This window comes from Elephantulus edwardii, unplaced genomic scaffold, assembly GCF_000299155.1.
Source record: "Elephantulus edwardii isolate Elephantulus edwardi_28Jun2011 unplaced genomic scaffold, EleEdw1.0 scaffold00019, whole genome shotgun sequence".
NCBI classification, from domain to species: Eukaryota; Metazoa; Chordata; class Mammalia; order Macroscelidea; family Macroscelididae; genus Elephantulus; species Elephantulus edwardii.
In genome coordinates, this window is record NW_006399769.1 from 15,858,996 (window position 1) to 15,880,874 (window position 21,879).

General features: G+C 33.7%; 1 protein-coding gene across 2 annotated transcripts in view; it reads left to right on the plus strand.

Moving 5' to 3' along the window:
• Window positions 1-21,879, plus strand: part of SOS1 (son of sevenless homolog 1 (Drosophila)) — a 150,054-nt gene that overhangs the window by 101,138 nt on the left and 27,037 nt on the right. For both annotated transcript variants that reach the window (XM_006882336.1, XM_006882337.1), the window contains exons 9-14: window positions 6,456-6,583; window positions 7,799-8,454; window positions 18,547-18,628; window positions 19,373-19,495; window positions 19,992-20,095; window positions 21,279-21,501. In XM_006882336.1, the coding sequence (XP_006882398.1) occupies window positions 6,456-6,583; window positions 7,799-8,454; window positions 18,547-18,628; window positions 19,373-19,495; window positions 19,992-20,095; window positions 21,279-21,501 (1,316 nt within the window). The remainder of the gene's footprint in view (window positions 1-6,455; window positions 6,584-7,798; window positions 8,455-18,546; window positions 18,629-19,372; window positions 19,496-19,991; window positions 20,096-21,278; window positions 21,502-21,879) is intronic.

Genomic DNA, 21,879 nt, shown 5'->3' on the forward strand with positions numbered 1-21,879 from the left:
TCCTATTCATCTATTTTATCTTCTCCTGGTTGTAGGCTCTTTTTTTTTTTAAATGAAAGTTTATAGAGAACTTGGATTTCGATCCATTCATTGTTGCACATTTTCTTCCCTGCCCACGCCCTCAGTTCGCCTTTTTCTTTGAAAAAAAATTATTTCACTGTTATATAGTTCCTCCCATCACCCTGTCCACTTTACTGTGCAGCTCTTATTCTGGAATCTTGTTATGCCAATAAATACCTAATCACATATTTTATACAATTCTTTCTCTCATCTGTTTCAATGCCGTGTACATTATTTATCCCTTCTTTTCTTAGTTTCCCCCCAGCCCCCATGTCAGTCCTGTTTTATAACAGTGGCATTATGCAATATTTGTCTTTTTGTGGCTGAGATATTTCACTCAGCATAATGTCCTCCATGGTCGCACATTTTGTGTAATATTTATTTTGTTATTTTGTTGATGGGCACTTGGGTTGTTTCCAACTCTTTGCTATTGTGAACAAAGTGGCAATAAACATGGGTGTGTATATATCTGCTTGGGTGACAGTTATGGTTTCTCTAGGGTATTTTCCCAGTAGTGCAATTGCTGGGTCAAATGGTATTTTTATTTGCAACTTTTTTAGAAAGCGTCATACTGCCTTCCGTAGTGGTTGCACTATTTAACACTCACACCAGCAGTGAATAAGAGTTCCAGTTTCTCCACAACCTCTCCAACATTTGTTGTTTGCTCCTCTGTTGAATTTTGCTATTGTTACTGGGGTGAGATGGTATCTCATAGTTATTTTTATTTATGTCTCTCTTAGAGCTAGGGATTTTGAACATTTCTTCATGTGTTTGTTCGTGTCCTGTGGCCATTTTGCAATTGGATGGTTTACCTTTATCTTTTTGTGGCAATTAATAATGTTTTAATGTTTCAAATTTTTTTACCCCAGATTTGTGAACCAAAATACATGAAATACAGTACATATTTCAGTATCTCAGGCAATTACAGAATCTGAACAGAAGTCTGTAAATCGAAATATAGGAATGCTTCAAAAATTTGTGTGCCATCCTAGTGCAAGGGCCAGACTAATCTTCTCTGTATTGTTCCAATTTTAGTATATGTGCTGCGGAGGTGAGCACCGTAACATTTCTTAAGAGTAGTTTTCTATTTAGTGTTTCAGAATCTTTCTCCTGTTTCAGTTTTTAACTTGCTTTTTCATTACGTTTTCTGCTAATTTTTTCCCCTCCTGGAACTTCACCTATCTTAGGTTTCTTTCTGTTGTTCCTCAGGTCTCTGAGACGGCACATTTTTGTTTAAATCCATTGTCTTTGTTTTTCAGATTGGTGGGGAGGCTGAGTAGTGCAGGCTGTTTGTGATTAACTTGCTTGGCAGTTCAAATATACCAGCAGCTCTGTGGAGAAAAGTCCTGGCAAATTGCTTCTGTAAAAATAACAGTTGACCATCCAGTAGGTTTTCAGAGGCTATAAATGACATGAGAGATTCCTTATCTTTCTGTCTCAGAGCAGCTGGTATATTTGAACTGCCCACCTTAGGATTGGTAGTACAACTTTCTATAGGCAAGACCTTTATGCTTTCCCAATGTATGCAGGATTTAGTGCCAGCCAGGGATCTGAAGAGAATTTACTCCCAGATTCTGGCTCTTATCCTTTTCTACGTACGTCCAGATTGCCATCCACATATCTTTGTTTTGGTTTTAATATATAATTTTATTTTGATGTATACAGTGAAACATACAACAATTCAACAGATTCTACATGTAAAATTCAGTGACATTCTTCAAATTCTGCTTCCATTCCCTCATTTTCTGGATTGTTCCCTACATTCCCTACATTTTCTAATTTTTTTAAAATTTAGTTTATTTTTCATTTCAATGAACAGCTACAGAGATTTTGGAATTCCATTCATTCATTGTTGCACCCTTCTCCCCGCACAAACCCCTCCCCACCCCCCCCCCCCCATTTGCTCCTCTCCTTGAAAAGCAAAAGAAAAACTCCCTCATTGGTACACAATCCCCCCGCACCTCGTTAATTTGGTCCCATATAGAATTTAAAAGAGCAGAATGCTCAAGACAGATCTTTTTTTTTTTAACTACTTCAACTGAATTATTGTTCAGATTTAGGAATACTTGAGATGTTTTTGGTTTAAGGTGTAAAGTTATATCAGGGCACTTGTTTCAGGGGTTCACCCACCTCTGTAGTGCCAGAAAGTGTAGAATTCATGTTACTTTAATTTTATTCAGACATTTTCTCATGAAAATAATTTTTCAATGAGAGTTTTGATCATATTTCTCTTTGAGATCTTAAGATCATATTGTTTCGTAAGTTGTAGTTGGGCATCTCTCAATTCATCTAGTGCTGTTAGCCACATATTCCACATTTTCTTCCTAGGCCTGACTCGTCTGCTTCCTATATTACTGTAGGTGAATAAGCCCAGTTATGTCTTGGATGGTCAGTCACTTGTAGAGAAGTACTAAATGTTATTAGGCCATGTAACAAGGATATCCCATGAAACTTTGACCCTAAACCTACAAACCAAGGGATGAAATCCCATGGGGGATTTACAAAGCAGCCTTAGTGGATGCTTTAAAAAAATTCCTATAAATATATTTATTACACAACTTTTACTAATTTTACTTTTTATAGGTGTATAGTTTCGAAGCAATTTAAATAATCAGCAGTGCAACCCTACCCTTAATTGCTGCAATTTTCCCCTCAACATTAAGCTGTCTCTACCAACCCCACCTCATGCCCCTGGTAACCACTAGTAAACTTTGGTCTCCAAACATTTAACTTTTCTTGTCTTTACATATACTCATTGCCATTGATTTGGACCCACCTCTTAACTGACCCTCCTTTGAATTTTTAAAGCTGTAAATCGTATGGGACAAAATTGCCTATCTTTGTCCTGTGGAGCCACTGGTAGATTCAAGCCTATGAATTAGCTGTACAACTTTCTGCAGCTTAGGTCACAAAGCTCCCAAAGAAGGGAGCTCTCGATATGATATGACATCACATATCTGTGATTGTGAAACACATCCACATTGCAGCATATATCCAGACTTGATTCTCTTACAGGCCGAATAGTACTCCACTGCATGTATATACCACTTGTCATTTATTTGTTGTTGGGCATTTTAGCTATTACAAAAACTGCTTCAATGAACACCGGAGTACAAGTCTCTGTTTATCTTCTTTGCTTGCAAGTTTTTGGGAATATACCTTAGCATAATGGTTATGTTTCATACCAAATTGGTCATATTGCACTTTCTGTCAATATAATTACTAAGTTTGACCTTTTTAAGAATGAAGAATAAAGAAAGAGCTGATCTTTGACTGCTGCTAAAAATATTAAATTTCCCTTTTCAAAAAACTAGGTAGTCATTGCTTACAAAGTGTTGAATTTCTTTTAAAGGTGATAGAAAAGCATGTAAGCCAACAAAGGTAATGGTTGCGCAGTGTGCTGGACACAAGTTTGAGGAATTGGGCTTGTAAAATATTGAAATGGCAGATATTTTGCTTAATTTATTTTAACACAAAAAAAATAACCTTATTAAGATAAAAGTTACATTATATAATATCTGCTATTAAATTATAAATACTTTTTAAAAACTCTTTTTAAAGACTATTTTTAAAGACTTGACCTTGTTCCCTGCCATTAATTTATGAAATCGACCTAGAAAATCACTGTTCTTTTAATGTCAGGTCAAAAGCCTATAAAACCCCTGCTATGTTGCTGATTGCCTTTGAGTCAAGCACAACTCATAGCGATCCTGTGAACAGAAGGCCTGAAGCCCCTCTACAGTTATCAACATTTATCAAAGTTCGTAGAGTTTTCAGAGGCATGTTATTTAATTTTACCAGCATGGGGGGAAATCAGCAACTTAGATTGGTGCCCTTAGTATAGAAAGAAAACCAGAAATTAAGACTGTTCTATCTAGCTAGCTGTTGAGCAACTTTGCTTAGTTGTTGTGTAAGCAACTCAAATTCACTTTATCTAAAACTGAACTCATTATCTTCTAGCAAACATCTTCTCTCTGTGCTCATTTCTCATTGAATGTGGTCTCACCATCCATCAGCTTGCTCAGTGCAGACACTAGAAGTCCTCAAATCTTAATTCTTGCTTTGCACACCATATATACTCATTCACCAAGTCCTTTTGAGTCTTCATCATAAATCCATCTTTCTTTTCTTAATCCTCTAAAGACCACAAGAATCTTGACATTCCCATTTCTTTTTACTACCTTTTCTTTACAGTATAACTGAATCATTCTGTCTAAAGTGCATATTTGATCATGGTAGACACCAGGTTAAAACCCTTAACTGACTTCTCACTGCCTTAGATGAAGATCGTAATTCATGATAAGGCTTACAAGACAGTTAATGATCTACCCTCCCTATCTCTGCATCATCTTCACCTCACTCCCTTCCCTCTTCTCATCCTACATACTCTCACACACTTGGATCTATCCTTCAGCCAATTTCTCTCAATCCTTTCCTGAAATTTCTGACTCTTCACCCTAGGTTTTCCTTGACCTACCACTTAGCCACTGTTTGTCATGTAGACAGGAAGCTTTTTAACAGCAGAAACTTAAGTTTCATTTTTCTAGCATTGTATTTTCAATGGGTATAAATAATAGATCATTAATTGTTAAGTTCTGATTGAAAGTCGACTGATTTTAAAGATTTGTCCTTTTGAAAATTTTTAGTTTCTGGTAGTATTGTTTCTAAAAATACACAAGAGATCACAATTAAATTTGTGACTTTCCTCAGAATAATTTGGAGTTTATATGTTAAGACTCCATTTTGTATTGCCAATAATTGATAATAAAGATTTTTGTGTTAATATTGGAGTAATAATTCCTACATTTCATGAGAGGGCTATTAAATTATTTGTTTCTCAACCAGGTTTTTTCCAATATTGTAATCTGCTTTGGAGTCTCATCAGAGTATTGAAATATAAATATTCTAAGATCAAAATTTGTTAAATCTTTTTTCCTCATAATGTTTTTACTTTGATGGCTTGAATCATACATAGATGATACATATTTTATATAAAGTATGTTTCTTGATTGTGTATTTTTTTTCATTCTTGTGAAAATTTTTCCTTTTTTCATTACCTATATGAATGGAAAAGGTTTTATTTAGGGTTAAATAGGGTGTTCAAAGTTGGTTAAGTTTGTTGGATAATAATTTGTAAAGGCCACTGGACAGAGAGTAATCTAGAGGTCCGGTCCATTCTACTACTGCCATTAACTAAATTTTTATTTTAACTAATCACATATTAGAAAAAACTTCTAGAATTAAAAATTAATTCAAGTTTGCTAAACAAAGCAAAGCCATGTAATTTTTTAGATAACTAATCTTATATCGCTCCTGAATACCATTGTAAATGTACTTTTCCTTTCACAATTCCTTAAATTCAATCCTGTATACATATCTTAAAATTTCCTGCGAGGCTATACAGTATACTATTTTGAGTGTACTGTTCTTTTTGATCATTGTTAAAAGTCTCTTCTTTCCTGTGAAAAGATAAGTTTTATCATCTCTGTAAGCACTTGAATTTTCATTGTACTTAGAGTATAATTCTTCACATAAGTTTAAATGCAGGCACAAATATGGTAATTTTAAAAATATTTCAATAAACAGCATTTGTTAAATTGTCACTATTGCACAATATCGGGAGCTCTGATCCCCACTGGTAGGGGGTTGCACTGCCAACCCAAAGACAGGTGCTTTGAATCAGCCAGCTTCTCCTGGGAAAGAGATGGGCAGTCTCCTCACAAGGGATTTACACCTTCTGAAAATTGGCTGGAGGGTCAGCTATGAGTAGGTTCCAACTCCACAGCATGACTTTTATTAATTAATACCCATGGAAAGCTTGGTATTGAATATTCCTTTAGTAGCTCTGTGATCTCTCATTTACATATTAATTGCCTCTGCTATGGATTTTGGGTATTTTTTCTCTGCTGTGTTTTTTAGGCCATCCTAATAGTAATTAGCTTTGATTATTCTATACTAATGCCCAGTTTAAATCAACTGACTATGTTTAGTAAGAGAAAAAAAAAGATTTTAATAAACAAATCCTTTAAGAAAAGATCATTTATTACATTGAAATTTCTTTTAGAGACTTGTTTAATAATAGGAAGGTAAAAATACCATTTAAAATTATTTAATCATACAATGGATTTACAGATTTTAAAATATATTTGAGTTTGTGGTTTTAAAATACATTAGCAATATGTTTGAGATGCTAGTATACCCTCAATTTGTAATGCTATTATTAAATGATAAATGTTTTAGAAATTTGGGGAAATTTGGTTATATGTTAAAATGGATAGTAAGTAATACACACAAAAAAGACTCTAATGAATATTTTTGTCTCTAAAATGAGTATGTTTATTTTATTTTGTCTAAACTAATTCAGCTGCTTCAGATTTGTCATTTTCACTTTGCAGCAGTTAGAAGAAAAAAGTGAAGACCAAGAAGACAAAGAATGTCTGAAACAAGCAATAACAGCCCTGCTTAATGTTCAAAGTGGTATGGAAAAAATATGTTCTAAGAGTCTGGCAAAACGAAGACTTAGGTGAATATATTTTTTATCCTTCTCCTTTTCATTCAGAATGTGTGAAGGTTTGATAGTTGTAAAATATGTAGAATTGTGGTATAGTGGGAAGAACACTCAAATTAACTTCATACTTTCACTATATTTATAATTGTTCAATGTCTCAGAATTTTAGTTTTTAATCTAATTCAAGATATTAATAGCTACTTCAGAATACTAATGAGAACAGATTCGTGTATGTAAAAGCTCTTGGTAAAGATCAATATAAACTTATTTTTTTAAATATTTTAAGTTAAAAAGGCATCGATCAAAAAAACCCAAAATCTGTTGCTGGATAGTCGATGAGAAGAGCGCACAGCAGTCTTGGAGGACAAAATAGAACTGCCCCAGCATAGAATTTCTAAAGCTCTTAAGTTTTCACTGAAACCACATTTTTCACCAGAGTGCCTGGTGGACTTCAGCTGCAAAGCTTTGAGTTCGCAGCTGAGTGCTAACAAAAATTCAGAGTTCCCAGTTCTCTCTTCACATAAACAATGAAGAAAATAGTTTTACTGACTAGCTTGGTCTTTCAGAGGAAGTGACATCAAAGCCAAGTGAATTTGTTATTGTTTGAGAAACCTTTCATTTTTGTGCATTTTCCCTGCGTACTCCCAGACACGACCTCCTGAAAGTCAACTGGTAAGCCAAAGGAGAGATAGAGGAAAATGTATTGGGTAGATTGATGTCACAGTTATTGTTCTCTCAAAGTAATTAGTGTCATTTATTTTAGGAATTGTACAGCTAGAGCCATTAATTCAGATGACGATTATGCTTCCAGTTTCCTAATGAAAATGTGTGCTGCTTGCTTGTCAGCACTGGATCTTAGTCCATTTAAGCGCTTGTATGTGGAGTATTTTTATTATTTGATATTCTAAATGTTGAGTAGCCAAGGTGGAAATAATGACTTGGTATTTGTATTTATAGGGTAGAATTTTCTCTTTATCCAGTGTTCCTTTTTAGAGCACTAAAAAAGTTTCTCCCATGTGTTGCTTTAATCTCCAAAATCATGTAGCTCTGTAAAACATATATTTAAGAAATAAGTGAATTATCTCTTTCAGTACAACGTTTTTAATAGACTTTATTGTTATTTTAATGAATAAGTCCCACTTTTTAAAATGCCTTTTTGTATATACTTCTTTATTTCCATGAACTCTAGATTTTGTGTCTGTGTATTAATGATGTTTTCCTATATTCCAGTGAATCTGCATGTCGGTTTTATAGCCAACAAATGAAGGGGAAACAACTAGCAATCAAGAAGATGAATGAAATTCAGAAGAATATTGATGGTTGGGAGGGAAAAGACATTGGCCAGTGTTGCAATGAATTTATAATGGAAGGAACTCTTACACGTGTAGGAGCCAAACATGAGAGACACATATTTCTCTTTGATGGCTTAATGATTTGCTGTAAATCAAATCATGGACAGCCAAGACTCCCTGGTGCTAGCAATGCAGAATATCGTCTTAAAGAAAAGTTTTTCATGAGAAAAGTACAAATAAATGACAAAGACGACACCAATGAGTATAAACATGCTTTTGAAATAATTTTAAAAGATGAAAATAGTGTTATATTTTCTGCCAAGTCAGCTGAAGAGAAAAACAATTGGATGGCAGCACTGATATCTTTACAGTATCGGAGTACACTGGAAAGGATGCTTGATGTCACGATGCTACAGGAAGAAAAGGAGGAGCAGATGAGGCTTCCGAGTGCTGATGTTTACAGATTTGCGGAGCCTGACTCTGAAGAGAATATAATATTTGAAGAAAACATGCAGCCTAAGGCTGGAATTCCAATTATCAAAGCAGGAACTGTTATTAAACTTATAGAGAGGCTTACTTACCATATGTACGCAGGTAAGAAATCTGAAATTGCCGGTCAGTTTTGTTTCCCTCTTCAAGATCACTGTCTTGTTGTATGGGTCATTATATTAAAAACAGAAAACTAACAAGATAAGATTTCTTAGAGTTCCATTTCCTTTGACTAAAAATTGTCACTTTGGCTTTTTGAAACTTGATACTTTTCTAACACATTTAAGTAAGATTATTTGTAACGTTACAACCAGAAGTGTTGTGGAAAAAAATGAAATCTCTGCCAAAAGCAGCAGAATCAAGGTTAAAATAGCACCACAACATCACGATTAGGACTTAAAGACACTGCTTACTTTTTTCATTTTTCCCCCTTTTTATTCATTATTTGCATTATAAAATTAGTAAACATTTTAATATGCTTTCATCATAGATAAGCACATTATTGTTTTTCTTCATTTCCATTCATAAAGCCTCTTAAATTTAGCAGTTTGGAAGCCATTAACATTTTTAATGTTTTCACAACCAAGACTATTTAAGAAAATAATTTGTCTTAGCAGGTCAATTTATAGAGAAAAACATGTCCAAACCAACTAGGAACATTGCTGATAGAACAAAATATAACTGAAGTACAGATATAGTGATTAATTTTATTAAGTAGTTTTTTCCTATATCAAGGAAGTTTGATGGTTGTAAACTGTGTAGAATTGTGATATAGTGGGAAGAACACTCAAATTAACTTTATACCTTCACAATATCCATGGCTGTTCCATGTCTCAGAACTTTAGTTTTTAATCTAAAAATTTAGCATTTTAATAGCTACATCAGAACACTGATGAAAATAGTGCATGTGAAAGCCCTTTGTAAATATAAATTTATTTTTAAAATATTTACGTTATAAAGGCGTAGATTAAAACAAAAAAATCAAACCAAATCCATTGCTAGCTAGATAGTCAATGAGAAGAACTCAAAGCTGCCTTAGAGGATGGAATAGAACTGCCCCAGCATAGAGTTTCTAAAGCTATGTCTTCATTGAGGCCAGCAGCCAACCTTCTCCAGAGTGTTTCGTGGATTTCAACTGTAAAACTTTCATTTAGCAGCTGAGTGCTAAAACATGCATTACCACGGTTCCCTATTAGGGTGTATAAAAGATAAAATGTAAGTCTAATAAATGCTACAGAGCTCTGAGAACCTTGTGGTAAGGAGTTGTGCTGCTAGTCCAAATCCACCAGCTACACCATAGGAGATAGAGGGGCAACCTCCTCCCATCTAATTTACAGCCTCCGAAAACTTGTGGGAGGGTCAGATATGAGTCAGTTCTGACTTGACTGCCCATAAAATAACAGTAAATGCTATACTTAAATACTGGGATTTGAGAATTTTTTTTTTAATTATTATTTTGTGTGTGTGTGTATATGTATTGCCAAATTGGATCTGACAGGTACAGGAGGAGATTGCCTCTCCTTCTCCAGCAAAGCATCTGATGGATTCGAACTGCAACCTCTAGGATTGCAGTGCAGCATCTTGCCACTAGGCCACCAGAGCTCCCTTGAGAATAATTCTTAAAATTGGAATCTGAAATGAAACTTAACTTCCATTGCACAATCTTTCTTAAGAAGTAAAATAAAAATGGAAAATAAAAGTAAAAATATAGAGAGAATATAGAAAAAATAGTAAAGTAAAAAAAGTTCTTATTTCTAGAAGATGGTTGTCTGTGGGAAAATTTTTTTCTTATAAAGATCTTCAAGTGGATCCTCATTTTTCTCAGGAATCCATTCTGGCACCAGCTACGCTTTTAAAGCTATCAATGAATTAGTATGCTTTGTTAAAGATGAATAGCAGTGATAATGTTTGTATCTTAGATAACTCTGACGGAACAGTCAATAAATCAAATATGGCCTTAAAACTATCAGAGTTATCTTAACAAGAAGTAAAATTGGGTTAAAACAGTTTTATCAATTCTTATTGCATATAAGAATAACTGTATTCTTATTTTTAAAACTATTATAATTTTTACTTTATTAATGCATTGATCTCAGAACAGTTAGTAAATAATATTTCATTATCTCCATGTCTTTAGGATAATTAAGCTAGTTATTTTTATTTGTACATATTTTTTATTTTGTCTCTCATGGGTAACATTTTTCAAGGCCTGTTTGGGTCTGTAAGCACATAAAATTGGTAGTAAAAGGTAGTATTAACATGTAGACAAAACTAATCTGAGATTCCAGTTCCATAATTGATTTCTTTTTACCCTAGAAGCTTCTGTAGTGTATTCTTGATCTTGACTCAGAAATACAGAGATAAACCTAAGTATAGGAAATGTAAATTCTTGGCCTAGGATTTTATTAGGAAAAAACCCAAATAGATTTCTAAGAGATCTTTCTAAATATAAAGCTGCTTTTGATAAGAAGAGTTTTCAGTAATCAGTATGACTTGTTTAATCTTCAGCAACCTTCTGCATCTAGAATATAGCTGGTATAATGTTCTATTAGGTTAATCTGAAGTTGTGCTTCTAAAATCCCCTTTTTTGTTACTCCCAAAGACAACTTTTAAGATTTTAAAAGTTTAAATTATACTTCTTACCATATTATTCTCATTTTTAAGTATTCAAGAATTCAAAGAATTTTTTTCTAATATAAGCACTGAAATATATTCTGAAGAGATTGCTTTTTGGTCATTAGACTGCTTAAAGTAAAGTTAGTCTTTATATCTGTAAGACAGAAGTTCTATATATTCCTTGATCTACAACCCAAAGAGCAATGTAAGTGGTAAGCACTGAAGATGATTCCATAAAGTTTGTCATAAATCAGGGATACTTAAATCATAATGTATTTTCACATGTCACAAAATTTAATATAGTTATTTGTGTAAAATTTCTCTTGATAATAAACATTTTCTTTAAACTATTGAATTTTACACTGATACATTAATGATTTAATTCGTAGTTGCAGAATTGCTATTAAATTTTTTCTGGAGAACAATGTCTTTTTTTTTTTTTTTTAACAATGCCTTTTTAATTTCTTTTTCAAATGAAGACTCTTTAAAGTAAACATTAACAGGCCAGAGCCCATAGCTTCTCTGCAGGCCATGTTGGGAGTCTTCTTTAGTAATGGATCCTGTGTAATTTTATCTTGGAGTTTCTAAGTTTCTCTCAGTTATTCTCTCAATTATTACCATGCAAAGTTTTTGAATGGTAAGTTTTGCCAATGTTAAGTATACTCATATTTAAATTGACTAGATTGTTTTACCTTTCAGAAAATACTAAGTTTTTACCAAATTTGTTTAATGTATTTTTTTAGGAATAAAATACCTGTCTTAATGTTAAGAGTATATTAACTATGTTTTTTAATTTTTTATTTTCTTTTGAAGCACAGCTAAATAGTTTATGTCATGAACGCCTTACCAGTGCAACTTGCAATTATAAGAGGGTTTCATGATTTAGGATTTATAGAACATAGAAGTTAGTGTTAAATTTTATACTCTGTGAGGTCTGTTACTGAGTTCAGTATTCACAATACAAGTGTTCCCTGCTTCTGGAAACTTCATTCCACTTTGCTTTTGGCAAAGACCAGCTAATGAAAGAAATTCAGAGAACTTTTGTTTTTGTAAAAATTGACATTCAGCATTTGCTGTGCAGCAATCCTGTCAAAAAAGCAGCACCCCCACCCCATCCCAGGCAGTTCTTGAGTATTACACTACACATGCATTATTTCTACTTTGTACAGGCTGTGTACTTTCTACTTTATGTTAGCATCATTTTAGGTTTTGTATGTTATTTGTTATGTTATAGTTTATTTTGGAGGTCTGGAAAAACTGAAAAATATTCCCCCATAAATTAAGAATAATGATGTCTTCACACTACGCCATTTAGGCTTATGAAAAGTTTCTTGGAAACACTATTTTCAGGCAGCAGTGCAAACTTGTGTATAATACATTTCAATAAACCATCTATGAATTTGTAAATCACATGAGAGCACTTCTTAAGGTTTCTTCTAACTCAGGACTTGAGTCCTTACTACACAGAAAACAGATAAAGTTACCATTTTAGTTTAAAAACTGTTCATCTGGTCTTCTTATCCTGACTCACATCAACCTCTCCAAAGAAAAGGGGAATTTTTGCTGGGGTTAGTAGGTGTTTTTAATACAGTATATCTTGTGGTTTAAATTGAAAAAAGGCTAAAATTTAACTTACATATTTTTACTGTTTATATAAATTCATAGGGAGCTGTGGTGGTATTGTGGTAGAGAGTTGCACTGCCACCTGAAAGACCTGCAGTTCAAATCTACCAGCTGCTCCACAGAAAAATGGGCAGTCTCGTTCTACTCAGTGTACACCCTCTGAAAAATCCACTGGAGGATCAGCTATGAGTCATTCCTGACTAGATGGCACATAATATAGCAGTATAGGTTTATAATAATAAGACAATGAATGAGAAAATTGAAAGTCTAATATAACAGTACTTATATTTTTTATTATTGTAGGTTTATCAGACATCGTCTTAAAAAACAAGAAAAATTGATTTCACTTTACTTGATTTAGACTTCACTGTGACTTCTTCAACCAACTTCATCCTGCAAGTGTTTCAGGAATAATTTACAAATGGAGCTGTAGGTTTCTAGTGCTAGAAGAAATGACCAAGCCCTCATTCCGTAGACAAAAATTTAAGACCCAGAAAGATTATGTATTTGCTGTTCATTTATAACAAGCATAAAGAAGTTGTTTTCTTGACTCCTAATAATCAAGACTTTCAAACATGTTGCACTGACTCATACAAAATGAATTCTTTAAGAGAATATGTTAACATTTTTAGCTATATAGAATAGTTTAAATAAAAGGAATTCTTTGTTGTGGTTTGATTTGCCAGTAAGATAAATGGATTTTTCCTGAGCAAGCACAATTCTAGAATACTTTTTTCCTTGAAAGAGAGAATTCTCAATATAGATAAGCTTTAATTCTAGACTATAGGTTTTAGACAGATAATAAGTTATAATTTATTTAGTGACAAAGTTTCATTATTCTGTTATAAATTGCTCTGTAAATAAAGCATTCTGAAAAAATTAGGTGAATTGAAAGTAGTTAATTTTAAGAGATTAATGTATAGCTTGTCTCAGTGTTTATGGATATATAGTGATTTATTAACTATAGCAGATCTTTGAATTCATCCCAAAACCTGAGAGGAAAAAGTATCTCATTTAATAGGTTATTTTGAGCTTGGCAAGGAAATGAAGAAACTCATTCCTTATCTAAAGTAAGAAAGCAAACCAAAATGAGTCCAAAGAAACAAGGATTGGAAGGAAAAATTGAATTACTAATACAGAATTATAGGAAATGAAGTACAAATTAATTACTGAGATCTAAAATGGGACAGAGATGTTTGATACTGTATCTGGTTTGGTAGTTTAGTTTCGCAGTATGAGGCAGCTTTGAGGTAAAGTAAGTTAATTGAGAAAGGACATTAAGTGGAAATACAAACTTTCATATTGTGGGAAAAGGGTGTTTCCCATGCACAGTAGACTGTCCTTCATAGAAGATGACACTGAAAAACTTAATCCAGTTATTTTTCTATAAAATACATTCTGCCTATTTTATGCCCTTAGTTAGAAAATCAATAAATTTATACTAGCTTCCTTTTGAGTGAGTTTCCTATATAAATGTTATTGGGCTTTTTAAACTTTTTTAGATCCTCTGAACAATTTTTGATCTATAGGGCAGTGCTGTTCTATTTTTAAATTCTCTGATTTTTTTTTAAGTGTTTGTGCGTCAGCATAGCGGCTGTTTCCTTTTTTAAGGAATTCAAGAGTGATTGTTTATAAATCCTTGTTGAGGAGCTCATTGTTTCTTGTAGTTTCTTAAATGGCTGTATTAAAGGCAGAATTATCACATGAACAGACATCCTGGTTAACAGTACTTCTCTATGGGTAGGGGAGGGGACTATAAATAACTATGCAATAATAATTATTTTATAAATCTTACTGGCCTTGCCAAATAAAATGTCAAATGCCATTCAAAATTGGGACATAAGAACAAAGGATTGCATTTATCAGCTCAATCCTAGTTTGATGTATTCTGAATAGTAATGTAGGTATGTTCTGAGTTGCCAAGATTTCGAAGTACTGTGAAATAAAACATCTTCAGGCAAAGAACAGTTTTAGAATCAGAAAAAGGGAAAGCGAGAAGGTCAACCAAAAAAATGATGACAGTTCTTATGTGAAATAACCAAGACCTAAATCAGTAACTTAATCATAGAGATAATTTTGGTTTGCCTAGAAAGAGGCAAGGCAAGGAGCAAGCATGGTGGAAATCTCAGGGTAGAGATTCAAGAGTCAAGTAAAAGGAAATGTTAACAATGAGGAGGAGGGGGAAAGTGGCAGAGGTTTTTGTCATTCCTGTGGAATGCCATTGTGGGTGGAGTGTCCTGTGGAGTGTTGAGAAAGAAGTGTGTGGGATTACCTCCACAACAGATGAAAAACAGAGAGGAGGACAGTGGCTGCTTCCATTTGCATAATGAAAGAGCACACAAATAATTAGTTCATGCTAAGGTTTTCAGCTAACCTGGCCTGGCTTTTTTCTATTTTTTTAAAATTTGGGTGTATTTGCCAAAAACAGGCATCTATTTTCTGAAACATCACTGTCTGATATTGGAAGAAAACTGTGACTCCACAGCCAAGGAAGGAAGAAAAACTTCCCTTTTCTCTCTCTCCTTACTAAAAAGGACAGAGGATTAGGTGACGTTTTGTTCTTTCATACACTGACAAGGGTCTCTGAGAGCTGACTTGATAGCAACTAACAGCAACGCTCTGGTGGCCTAGTGGTAAGAAGCTGCAGTGTAATTCCAAAGGCAGGTGGTTTGAATCCACCAGCTGCTCTTTGGAAGAAGGATGAGCAGTCTTCTCCTATGCTGTTCTCTACTCATTTAAGGGTGAATTATGAGTCAATTCTGACTATATGGCACACAGCAAGAACTTTCCTTCTATTTTTCTCTTCTCTCTTCTATTTTCTTTTAAAAGCTTCCATGGTTTTCTTTCAAAATCATGGTAACTTGTCCTTTTTGATAGGTAGTTTCTTAATATCACATTGCCTTAGCCCTTTATGTCAGCAGTAAAATAAAAGTCTCCAGGTTTGTATGGCATTATCTACCTTATGCGCTGCCACTGTGATAGAAATAAAATAGCTACTGAAATATATACACTTTGTAAAGTTTCAGTTGCAAATGTTCTTTTTTATGTTTTTCACTCATTAGGAAATTTCTACTGCTGTAGGCTAAAAATAGGATATATAAATTATGAGAACATATTTTAAGTCATTTTTGAAAGTACTTAGAACTATTGCAACATTTTCGCAATTTAATTTTAGTGGGTTTTTGTTGTTTTGGTTTTTTTTGGCAAGACTGTTCTCACTTTGAACCAAGCTAAAAACCACTTAAGTTTGAGTTACTTTGTTGTTGTGTACTGTCAAGTTGGAACCGACCCATAGTTGACCTGGCATATTTTCAGATTACCCATTTGTCTTCTGCAAAGCAGCTGGTAGATTCGAATGTGCCTTTGGGATTGCAGTGCAGCTTGAACCTGGCAGATGAGTGTCGCTTATGGGAATGTGTTTTTCACTTTTAGCTCCAGAAACAACCCTGAATACAGTGTATAGGAAGGCACAGCTCCTACTCCTAAAATCTTGAAGGCTTATTAAGACGTGTAGAATTGCAATTAAACTGTGACTTTTTAGGTACATTTAACCAGGAATAACAGTTTACAAATAGATTGTCAAATAATCATTAATGTAAATTTTGATAGTGATTATATAAATTATAGAGCATGCTGGTGACCTACTGGTGAAAAGCTGCCCTGCAATCCCAGAGGTATGTGGTTCAAATTTACTAGCTGCTCTGTGTTATTAACTGCCTCTGGAAACTTGCTGGAGGGTCAGCTATGGGTTGATTCTGTCTTGACAGGACACAAAAACAACATAAATTAGGGATCAATTATTTTTATTTATATTTTACAGCTATGGAAATCTATGGAATCTTTACTCCAGGGAGGTTACATAATACAGATAGAGCACCAGATCAGGAGCCACACAGTCTAGGTTCTGGGGCCATCCCACCTCTGTGCTCATTGACTGTGGATAAGTGCCTATGTGTGAACAAGGAGCCCTGCCCTGCTCACCTCAGAGAGATCATGGGAAATGTAGTATGTGAGAGCTCCTTAAAATTGTTGAATAGCACACATCGAAACTTGCCATGGTCCCCTTCTGAATACTGAGGCACAACACGACTCTCCCAGCAGTAACATACTGAAATGCCAGGAAATTTTAGCTCAAGAAGGTGAAAAATCATTTTTAAAAGTAATTTGCCTTGAAAATTAGCAGCAGTTTTTGTAAAGATACATCTAATTCATTTAGAAATTTATTTTATTGTTTAAAGGTACATTTGTTATCTCACAGGTTTGTAGCCTAATTTAGGTGACCTTTGAGAAGAAATGGATTTGGATGTTGATCTGAGACCTGAGAGCTGAAGTAAACTCAGAATAGGGGAGAAAAGGCATCCTTGATTTGAAACAGAGCTCAGGGACACTTGGAGCACTGTATAATGAGTATAGGCTCTATCTTCAATGGTGATCCACTTTTGCTTTTGAAACAATGCTGTTTTGAGCAGCCTCACCTTACAAATACATTTGCAGAACAGGAAGAAGATTCTTGAAAGGGAGGATTGTGATGAAACCGGTATATATCTTTTTTAAAATCTTGTACAGGCTTCTGTTTTTAAATCTTTTCTTCTGGTTGAGACATTAGTCTTTAACATTTGAGGAACTCTGTAACTGAAGACAATAAAATACCAATAGAGAGGATTATTAAAGGATTATATATATCTAAACTATTTTTATCAGAAACCCATTCTAGCCTCAGAAGGCATAAAGCTTAAGGGCAAGAGGACCATTTAAAAACAATATCTTTTTATTATTTTAATTCTTCTTTATATTTTCGTTGAAACTCAGGCTTGGCTGATAACTTTAATTGGTTTGTTATCCTGGCCATATATACCAGTAGATTGGAAATAGATTTCTATTTTACGTTAAATTCATGAATTTTCTTTTTGAAGAAAAACTTGTAAATATTTTAATTAAGGCAAAATTTGTGGAAATAATTACATAGAATCATAGAAATATTCTACATATTATGAATTCTGATTCTGCTAAAACCTATACTAAAGAACAGTATACTTTTTATTAAAGAGCACAGCTAACAAAATGAAGTTGCTACTCTTAATGAATTTATCATTAGGTTATCCTCCCAATAAGACTCAGGTTAATGAACTCTCCCTCTTTACATGACTCATGAAAACCTGTAAATCATGTAAACCTTGATGAAATATGAATTATAGATAAGAGTGGTTTGGGTTTTTCTCCATTGCAGAAAGGTGCCTAAACCCCTGCACAGAGGCCAGCAGCTGCCTTTCTTCAGAGGTGACAGAGGAGAGGTGAAAGCAGGCCAGGCCAGGCCAGCAATCACGCTTTGTTAACTTTTGTGAATGAAAAATGTGCTATGGATCAACTTAGAGATTCCTGATTCTGTGATTGACTTTCCTTGTGTCTGTGTGAAAATACAAGGTTTTAAGAGCTGTGAATAGGACTAAGTCAATATATTCTAAAAGTTCAATAGCTTTAATAGCATTTAGCAATTCTAAGTAAAACTTTTAAGAAATAAAAACATTTAGAAACAGTATTTAATCCATTACATTAGAAACCCTAGTCTTGAGTCATAAATTCTATTAATGTGATTTGAAGGAGTTAAGGTAACTGTAGATAATCTAATTCTGGCCTTTCTGTTCACCAGAGAGATAAACCAACTGGTGATGCTCTTGATCCTGGTAACAGATGAAAGCCTGGTTACATGCTCTGCCTTTTCCTTTCTTCGGTTACCAGTTTTGTGGCCAATTCTGACTTTTAAGATCAAAGCAGAGTGCAAAGGGCAAGATACAGTTTGGAAAATTTTACTATGATTTTCTTTCCTCTGCTAATTTAATAAGCACTAAAATGAGTTACAGAGTTAAAACAATTTTACATGTCAAAACATTTTGGGGAATTTTGATTACTTTGCAATATAAATAATAGTTTTAAATAAGGTGCATTTTTTCTTTTTCTTAGATCCCAATTTTGTTCGGACGTTTCTTACAACATATAGATCCTTTTGCAAACCTCAAGAACTACTGAGTCTGATCATAGAAAGGTCTGTCAATTTAAGATATTTAAGTTTATTGTGTTCGGCTAGCTTTTTTTTTTAATGAGCTAAAATCTTGTTTCTTGGGAGTAATTGTCCTTCATAAATACTTTTCAGTAAATACTATTTACTTTCAAATAATATATTAACCAACATTATTTACATTTAAAAAATATTATTAATGAAAATGCAATATTTAAAATTTCAAGTTTATAGAATTCACTGAGGTTAAAGACCTATATAGAAACTTACTAGTTTGGCCCCTTGAAATTAAAAATCCGATGATTTAGATGATACAAACACAAGTCTTCAAATATATCACATAATGAAGAAAATGGGGCCTTCAGTTATTAAAGACTATAATGAAGGAAAATATTTTATCCACCCAAATGGAGGGCAGTCAACTTTGCAAACATTACTCTTAAAATTGTTAGCTGAGAACATCTGTTCTAGAATTTTATTTACATTTCTTCTTAGATTTTGTATATGTATTATTATATTTCTAGTTAAGCTTATCTGTATTAAAACTCTAAAGTTCCTCTATATAGGCAAGTACTAGTTACTTTTGTAAACATTAAAGCCATGATTTCCCTTTGCCTTGGAGCAGTAAGATTTCATTTCATTGATGTGTATATTTTAGCAATTTTTTCATTTCTCTCAGTTTTTCTGAGCAGCAAAATAGTTTGTGTTTTCTAAAATTTCTTCAGTTTAGTAAAATTGATATTTTGATTCTTTTTTACTGTTTTATGTTAGGTTTGAAATTCCAGAACCTGAGCCAACAGAAGCTGATCGAATAGCTATAGAGAATGGAGATCAGCCACTTAGTGCAGAGTTAAAAAAGTTTAGAAAAGAATATATTCAGCCTGTTCAACTACGGTAAGTATTGAATAAATAAATCTTTATTGAACTTTCATTAAAGTATACAAGGATTTTACCCAAGCAAGGAAGGAGTACAAATAAAATAACTGAAGCAAATAAAAGCAGTTATTGGAATTAATAGTACCTATATCCAACTTAAGTTGATTTTGACTCACAGTAACTCTGTAAGACATAGTAGAACTGCCCCACAGGATCCCAAATGATAAATCTGTAGAGAAGCAGACTGCTGCATCTTTCCTCCACAGAACAGCTAGTGGACTCCAACCACTGGTTATAGCTGAGCATTTAGCCCCTGCATTCCCAAGGGGCCCAGAATTAATGTTAATTAACACAGACTTATGAAAGTGCTAAGCCACTGATATGACTATTTAATTTAGAAAAAGTTGGGTTTTGTTTTTTGGTTGGGGTTTTGTTTTTTTTTTCATTCCTTCAATGTGATAAATGTTTATGCTTGAGTTCTCATTTAATTCAGTTTTTTGTGTTAATGTCACAGAGTATTAAATGTGTGTCGGCACTGGGTGGAACACCACTTCTATGATTTTGAAAGAGATGCAGATCTTTTGCTACGAATGGAAGAATTTATTGGAACAGTAAGAGGTATGGGTGTTTATAAATGTCTAGCTTTGCAGATCATAAAAGTGCCAATATGGTGCCTGTTAACTGTTATTATCATTGTTCAGTGTTAAGGGGTAGTCAGTATAGTGCTAGCATACCCATTTGGAGGAGTTACAGAGTTTTAAGTTAATAATCATCCTGCTAGTCCAGTTTCTTTTTACTTAGTGAATCAACTATTTTAGGATTGGTCTCAATTTTAGCTTGCCTTTCCACTTATCTGAAAACATATATACCAGAAGGTAGTTTGGAATGGTTGGCCATTAAAGCACCACTGATAGAGGTCAAGTAGACTACATTAACGTGAATGTACATGGATCAGACAGGCAGCAGAACATAATAGAAAACATTTGAACAGAGCTTGCTTTCTAACACTGTCTTTAGCCAGATTTGTGACTTTGGGGAAAAAATCACTTGAACTCTTTAGATTTCAGTTTTCATATCTGTAACACTAAAGTACTACACTTGGTGATCTATAAGGTTTCCCTTCTGGTTTTAGGATTCTGTGATTTTGTGTATCTAAGGAGGGGACAGGATGATGCAGACTAGAGCAAGGTTCAGGCAGACCTGTTGTTCATATTTTTTGAATTGAAGTCATCTCGATGGCACCTAACAACAACAAACAACGAAGATATTGTAGACAAACGTATTTTCCATTGCACACTCTAAATGAGAATCAGAAAACAAAAGTGCTACATAATAGTACTTTCAGACACAATATGAAATAACCACATTAAAAAAAAATCACACTTGAATGAAGAAACCAGTCTTCTGGCACTATATAAAATATAATATAAACTAGATTAATAGTGAATAGATACAGAATTTATCTTTAAGTTGTCTATTGTGTATAAGATGAACTTTCTTTAAGGATTATAAAATATTTTAACTGAAGTTTAGAACAATAAGGTTGAATGATTCCTACAAATTATTTTTTTAAGTTTACTTATATATTTATACATGGTATTTTATTAGAAAAGATTTGGGTATATATAGCAGTGGTTATCCTTGGGCAACAGGAATTGAAAGGGAATTGTGCACTTATTATTTTGATCTTTTGAACTTTTTGTTGCAGATAGAGTCAGGTATCACTTGTGTAATTTTAATCCATTTCTTAAAATAATAAGTAAAAATATTTAAATGTTATTTAAAATGTTATGTATTTCAGGTAAAGCAATGAAAAAATGGGTTGAATCCATCACTAAAATAATCCAAAGGAAAAAAATTGCAAGAGACAATGGTCCAGGTCATAATATTACATTTCAGAGTTCACCTCCCACTGTTGAGTGGCATATAAGTCGACCTGGGCACATAGAGACGTTTGATCTGCTCACGTTACATCCAATAGAAATCGCTCGACAGCTGACTTTACTTGAATCAGATTTATACAGGTATGTAATGCCTAGTGGTAAGAAGCTGTGCTGCGGTAATCCTAAAGGCATGTGGTATGAACACCAGCTGCTCTACAGGAGGACGGGCTGTCTCCTACATAATTAACTGCCCCTCAAAACACGCTAGAGGGTTAGGCTGTGCAAACAAGCATCAAGTGTTACATTCAGGCTGAAAAATCTCTGCAGAGGAGTTACTTTTAAAAAGAAAGCTTTCTTTTCTTTTTACAGAATTGTTTAGGAATAAATGAGTTAGTGCATAAAATGTCTTGTAATGTAAAAGGCCTGGTGTACGTTACTGTAGAAATAGAAAAATAACTAGTGAAACGCATTTGAGGACCGAAGGGAGGGAGGGGAACGTAGGGTTGCACAATTTGATGG